General features: G+C 44.9%; 1 protein-coding gene across 1 annotated transcript in view; it reads left to right on the top strand.

Annotated features, from left to right (window-relative positions):
• Positions 1-7,500, top strand: part of LOC113590594 (neuronal tyrosine-phosphorylated phosphoinositide-3-kinase adapter 1) — a 31,352-nt gene that overhangs the window by 10,894 nt on the left and 12,958 nt on the right. Inside the window, 1 exon segment of the mRNA XM_035527240.1 lies at positions 4,011-4,259. Within this exon segment, the coding sequence (XP_035383133.1) occupies positions 4,075-4,259 (185 nt within the window). The 5' untranslated portion in view covers positions 4,011-4,074.

Here is a 7,500-nt window from a genome sequence, read left to right as displayed (position 1 = left end):
ACTCCAGATGCCTACAGTAAAGGTTCAGGGAACATAGCCTCAAGCGCTGGCCCGGCTATGCCAGGCTATCCCAGGCTATCCCAGGCCATCCCAGGCTCCTCACCTGAACGACAGCGGAAAACTGAGCATTTTAGAGACACTGTGAACATTTATTTTGTGTTTTTCCCCAAATCTATATAGAGCAATACAATACAGTTTGTATACAGTAGCAGACTTGCATGTTTGCAGTGTTTGGATCTAGGGCAGGTGTGTGTTTGTTGGCCAGCAGTTTGGGTGTTTGGTACATTAGTTGGTGGGTACAGTATTTTGTAGAGTGTTATGTGCATTATTGTGTGTGTCGACTACTGTGTGAAGTATTGTATGAAGTATTGTGTGCAGTTTTGTGTGGAGTATAGTGTGGAGTACTATACACAGTATTGTGTGCAGTATTGTGTGTAGTGCTGTGTGGAGTATCGTGCAATTTTGGGTGCAGTATTGCTTCTTGTTCAACTCTCATCTCTCTTATCTGGCCAAGTTTTACATATTTTGACTCCCCAAAAGCAATTTAATTACTCATTATATTATACATTTATTTTTCATTCAGTGCTCATCTCCAACTTAAACTGGTAAAATAAAACATAGGAAAAAACAGTGTGTGTGTGTTACATGTGTGTGTTACCTGTTTATATTATGAACTGAGCTCCAACTTTATACATTTTAAGTCAGAATAATGCGAAACTTGACGATTTCTCTCCTTCCCTAATACTGCTGAGACTGCTGGATTAAACTACACACACACACTCTCACAGACACATGCACACATTTATATCATATGTACACACACTCACACATGATCAGCAACTCTCTAGTCTGGCACCACAACCCCCTTCTCTGCTGGAAAAGCACAGTATCTGACATTAGTGTTCAACTCAACCAATCAGAGCTCTCTCTCTTACTAGTTAGAGTTCAAACTCTGAGCACTCTATAGAATATCTGCCTCACAACAAGCCTCTCCCTCTCTCTCCCCCCTCTCTGTCCTGCTGTGGCGACTGAGCAAAAAGCCTGTGTGCACTCTAAGTGACAGGCTGCATTAAAAGCTTCAGATTCAGACAGGCACAGCCAGGGTAGCCCGGGGGCCTACAGCTAACCCTGCTTCCTCTCATGCTTACTCAGATTTTCCTCCCTTAGAGATGCAGAGAGTGAGAAACAGAGGGATAGAGGGTACAAGTGAGTGAATAAGTGAATGAGTGAATGAGTGAGGGAGTGAGTGAGGGAGGGAGGGAGGGAGGGAGGGAGGGAGGGAGGGGGAGAGGGAGGGACTGGATGATATAAACAAACATTTCTGCTGGAGATGGGGATATAGAGCAGTAATGTTAGGCATGTAGCAAAGCAAAGCGGTGTTGATGGGATATAGTGTAAGGACAATGGAATATATAGCACTGACAATGGGGATATAGAGCAGTGCTGATGGGGATATAGAGCAGTGATGGTATATAATGCAGTGATGAAGGTGATATAGAACAGTGATGATGGAATACAGAGCATAGATGATGGAATATATTGCAGACAGATGAAAGGATACAGAGCAATGATGGAATATATAGCAGGCAGATGATAGGATAAAGAACAGAGAGATGATGGGATATAGAGCAGTGATAATGGTGATGTAGAGTACTGATGATGGGACAGCACAGTGTTGTTGGGATATAGAGCAGAGATTATGCCATACAGAGAAGAAATGATGGGAATATAGGGCAGTGATAATTGGATATGGAGCACTGATGATAGTATATATAGAAGAGATAATGGGGATATAAACCAGCGATATTGAGGATACAGAACAGAAATTATATGGATATAGAGCAGTGATAATGAACCATAAAGTGGTGATGATTGGGTATATAGAGCAGTATTGATGGGGTATGTAGAGTAGTAATGTGGGGGATATAGAGCAGTGATGATGGGGATATAGAGCAGTGATAATAGGGTATATAGAGTAGTAATGTGGGAGATATAGAGCAGTGATGATGGGGTATATAGAACAGTGATAATGAGGTATATAGAGTAGTAATGTTGAGGATATAGAGCAGTGATGATGGGGATATAGAGCAATATTGATGGGGTATGTAGAGTAGTAATGTGGGGGATATAGAGCAGTGATGATGGGGATATAGAGCAGTGATAATGGGGTATATAGAGTAGTAATGTGGGTGATATAGAGCAGTGATGATGGGGATATAGAGCAGTGATAATGGGGTATATAGAGTAGTAATGTGGGAGATATAGAGCAGTGATGAAGTGAAGTTGAAATATAGAGCAGTGATCCCAGATCCAACTGTAGATTCAGATGTTTTAACAAAGATCCCTTGTATGAAATACTACTAAATACTACTAAATACCATGGCAGTGGTAGCTCAGTAGTTAATGTATTCACCTTTAAGTGGAAGGTTACTGGTCCATCCCCACCGCTGACAAGTTGCCACTGTTGGGCCCCTGAGCAAGACCCTTAACCCTCAACTGCTCAAGTTGTACTCAGACATAATTGTAAGTTGCTTTGGACAAATGCAGTAGCTAAATGCTGTAAATGTAAATGTAAATATACTAAATACTATTCCACCAACTGCATATTACTTGCATACTAATGGCATACCAAATCAGTTTGCTGTATTCTATCTTCGTGGTGACGGAACCTTTTTGCGTTCCAATGACCCTGTAGTATGGTCTGTGTTTGACACATGCTGGATACTGTACTACATATTACTACAGGAACCAGTACGCAGTGTACAGTATATATTGACTGCAGTATGACGGTCTGTAGTAGGTTATTTCAGACATAATCAGAGATTTACTTCCAATGCAAGATTTCCTTCTTAGTCTCTTTCCATAAAGAAATCTTTCTAATAACAAGAATCAGAATTAAAATTATTGAACTAATGGCATAAAAAACATTAGCTAGCGTATTCCAGCCAGAGTGGTTTGCTTCTTTATTGTACCATTCATGAAGCGTGTTCTGTCCCCATTTTAATTGCAAGCTAATTTAGTTCCATGCTTATATATGCTTTTTGAATGGCGTGGCCTTAACCAGCACCTTAACCTACAACATTAGCTTAAGTGTTGGAGCTCACACGGATTTCTGAGCAGACTCAGTTAGCCCTTGTTGGAGAGCATTACCTGTGTTTGACAGACATAGCCAGTGCGCAGATCTCGTAGTTCAACCACACCCGCACAGAGCCAGCTTGTGCCGCTAGCGGGTGGCGCCTCAGACCCAGCGCTTCTTTAAAGCTCCTTTTAAAGTTTATTTTGCCATTTGCCAACCGCGTAAAACCGTGTAAAAGTGCAGGCACAATGGCGCTCTTCCGAACAGCAAGCAGGGTCTGGGGTTTAATAACAGGGGCCTAGCCCTGTAGCAGGGAGATAACTAACCACAAAGGGTACAGCCGTGTGTGTGATGAGAATGCGCTTTACAGCGACCCCGTCTGAGTATGCGCGTAGCTGTCAGGATCCGTCTAGCCCTCATGAATATGTGGAATTTTTCCTACACCTGCGTTCTGCCATGCTTGTTTTCTTTCCTGACCCAGTCTGAAGTTGTTGAAGGCGCATCGAAGTTCATCATACAAGTGCTTGGAAAAGATCTCAGTTTAGGGGCTTTAATGCGGCTTCAGAGCCATCTCCATGGAGATCCGGGACTGTGCTGGTTGTACGTGTGGGGGGTCTGACCAGGCTGTGGATATCAGGCCAGACACATCAGAAAAGCCACTATATAGCCCCCATGCATGTGGGAACAATTATATTAAAAGTGTACTCGAGATGGCAGTAAATAGTTAATGTCTAATCAGAGGATGTGTATATCTTCCTGTGAGCCTAATGGTTATGCAAAGGAATTAATCATCGTTTTATCATCTTAATAATCGTCTCTTCCTGCACGGTGTTCACTTTACTTTAATCAGTGTCATGTCTGCTTGCAAGAGCCACAGAGCTGCTGCCGTCTCGCATATATGCATATTAATATCCTCTCTGTCTCTCCTGTGTAGGTAACTAAGGTGGGGCAAGTGGCAAAAAGCACCCTTCCCCTGCCTCTCATTGGTCTTCTATACCATGAGCTCTGGCTCCGCCCAGGATGTGGCTGTGGAGCATTTCCTGCGTGACATAGAGAGGCGGGGCCAGCGGCTGCACTGCGCTGTGATTGGCTGTGAGGAGGAGCCTCTCCGTGGCGACATGAACCTCTTGTACCGCAAGAGTCGACTGGACTGGAGACATCGAGATCAGGAGGGCAAGAAGAGGTGAGGGAGGGTAAGGGTGGGAGGGATAGAGCGAGAGGGCGAAAGAAGGAAGGAGGAAAGAGTGGGAGTATGGCCTATATTCAATGCACAATCTGGCCCTCTGGTGTCCCAGTGGATCACCACACACACACACACACATACACACACACACACCTACACATTTAACCACTGCATGAGCAGCGCATGGACCATACATGCTCACTCTTGTGCACCTCCATACAGCATTCTCCTGCTTTCCTGCCAGGAGCTAAGGGGTCAGTCAGCACCGTAACACACATAACAAGCCAATCATATGGCAGCCTGCAACATGAGCAATGGAGGGTCTCACGCCCTTACGGCCTTTCCCATCCTACTGGGAATGACCTGACTAAGTGGCAAATGTTGAATCACTACCTAGCAGGTTATTATATTGAGGTTCATAGTTGTTAATGGAGCACAGACTGATCTGTCCGGGAATCTCTAGAGGAATGTGTGTTACTCTCACACACACACACACACACGCACACACACGCACACACACACACACACACGCACACACACACACACACACACACACACACACGCACACACACACACACACACACACACACACGCACACACACACACACACACACACACACACGCACACACACACATACACACACACACACACACACGCACACACAGGCAAACCCCCACTCATTTCCGGCAGCAAATGGTCTTGCTGTGATGTGATGTAACAGAAAAAACCGGTGCCCACGTCTCCTGAGCTTACGGGAGGTTGCTGCCATAGAAACCACACTGTTGGGCGGAGCTTCAGGATTTTACCTTCCACTCACCAAGAACCTGGACACCACGCCCACCAACCAGGAAACTATGTTCACGTAGCCCGTGGAGACTTAGTCATTAGCCCAGCATGGAGCTGCGTGACAGGGACAACATACTGGGATTATAACTGCTACATGGTACCACTGTGTTATGTCTTGTATTATTACAAGACACCAGTGAACCTTTGATGTGACATGGTTAAAAAATGGCCTGCATTATTATTAAATTATTTACGTTTTTATTGGATCATGTGAATGATGTAAGAAACTTCCAATAGAACGCTCACTGTGAAACGTTTGAGATTGGTCAGGACGCCCACAGCACTTGATAAAAAATGCAAATTTTTGGAGGGCTTATTTGCATAATGCAGCCTCTGGGGCACTGGTATCACAGAAAGGCCAATATATCATGATAATGATTAAAAAACGATACATTGTGCAACCCTAGCCTAATGTTAGCCCAGGTGAAGGCCACAAGGGATGTGGCATGAGTAATGTCCCGTCACATGGCGCCCCATTAAATTACATACCAGCGCAGAGCTGGAGAACATCAAATATTTCACAATAAAAGAGATAGCAGCTAACGCTAGACATAAGCTGCTTAAGAAAATGATCATATGTGAGCCAGGACATTTTGAAATATATTTTTCAGGACAGTCAATCACAAAAGGGCATTGAAGGAGGTCCTCTTCTGTGTGGGTGGGTGTGCATTCCATGTCTAAGTGTGTGTTTGGACTTTGGATGATGTGTGTGTGCATGTGTGTCTGTGTGTGCATATGTGCATGTACGTGTGTGTTTGTGTCTGTGTGTGTGTGTGTGTGTGTATGTGTGTGTGTGTGTGTGTGTGTGTGTGTGTGTGTGTGTGTGTGTGTGAGTGTGTGTGTGAGTGTGTCTGTGTGTGTGTGAGGGCGAGGATGTGTGCAGCTGAGCGTGTGTGTATGCTCGTTGAACGATGTGTGTGCATGTGTCTGTGTGCGTGTGCGTGTGCGTGTGTGTGTGTGTGTGTGTGTGTGTGTGTGTGAGAGAGAGAGAGAGAGAGAGAGGGTGAAGAAGTGTGTGTGTATGCTCGGTGGAAGATGTTCTGGATTCATCACACATAGAGAGCTCACATCACATCCTGACCTCAAAAAACAGGCCTGCTTTCAGCTGCCTCTGCTTCAACTACACAAAGACACACACACACTGCCACACACAACATGTATTCCTGAATTGCTCGCGCGCACACACACCCACACACACCCACAGAAGAACACACACACAGTGTCCTCCTAAATAAGCTCTTTGATGCATGCTTGGAAGCCCCACATCTTCTTACACATACTCTCTGTTTTACTCGCTTTCAAGTCACACACACACATGTATGCGCACACACACACACACACACACACACACACACACACACACACACACACACACTTTAATACATAAACCCGGTAACCCCTGTTACCTCTAGCTCCCTATCTGTATCTCTCTCATTCTCCCTCTTATTCTCTCGCTCTGTCTCTCTTTCTCTGCCTCCCACTCATTCACTCAGTAGCATCCTCCTCCGTCCTGCTGCCGAATTCACACTGCTCTCTTTCATCCATCCATTCATCCTTCCCTTCACCCTTCTACCCTTCTCTCCCTCTCTCCCGGGGATGATCCGAGTGATGAGATCAATGGCCCTTTCGTTCAGGATACATGCTACAGATCATTACCCAGAAACGCAGGGGCTTGGATGTGTGTGTGTCCCAGTGGCCTGGATGTGTGTGTGTGTGTGTGTGAATCCCAGTGGGCTGGATGTGTTTGGCCCATCAGACGTTACGGGCACAGAGGGAGCAGCAGTATAGAATATAAAAAACAGAGTGTGTGTGTGTGTGTGTGTGTGTGTGTGTGTGTGTTTGTTTGTTTCATACATTATTGGGATAAAAGAGAAATACACAGACAGCAAAGAAATTCAGTTGCAATGTACATAGTCAGGGCCAGTAAATCTGGCAAAATAAAGTATTGTTTGATTTTTACAAATGAAAGACTCAACCTTTTCACTAATGTTAAGGTTAGAGTTTGGGGCTAAGTTTAGAAAAATCTGCATATAGATAGTTGTGTCTGTGGGTGTGTGGGTGGATGGATGGGTGTGTGCATACTTGTGTGTGTGTGTGTGTGTGTCTGTGTCCGTGTTTTTGCGTGGGTGTGTGGATGGGTGTGTGCATACTTGTGTTTGTGTGTGTATGTCTTTGTGTGTGTGTGTGTGTGTGTGTGTGTGGGTGGGTGGATGTGCATGTGTGTGATTGTAAGTCTCTGATATGGTGGAGTGGAGTTAATGAGTGGGTGTCTGGTACCGATAGTGTTTGTATACTGTAGCTTGGTCCACTGGAGCGGAACACTCAATGTTTTCCCTGTGACATATCCCACTTGCTCAGTGTGTATCGGTGTAGATGTGTGTGCATTTGTGTACA

Source organism: Electrophorus electricus, chromosome 6, assembly GCF_013358815.1.
Source record: "Electrophorus electricus isolate fEleEle1 chromosome 6, fEleEle1.pri, whole genome shotgun sequence".
NCBI classification, from domain to species: domain Eukaryota; kingdom Metazoa; phylum Chordata; class Actinopteri; order Gymnotiformes; family Gymnotidae; genus Electrophorus; species Electrophorus electricus.
Note: the sequence above shows the minus strand (reverse complement) of the source record. Positions and strands in the feature narration are given on the sequence as shown.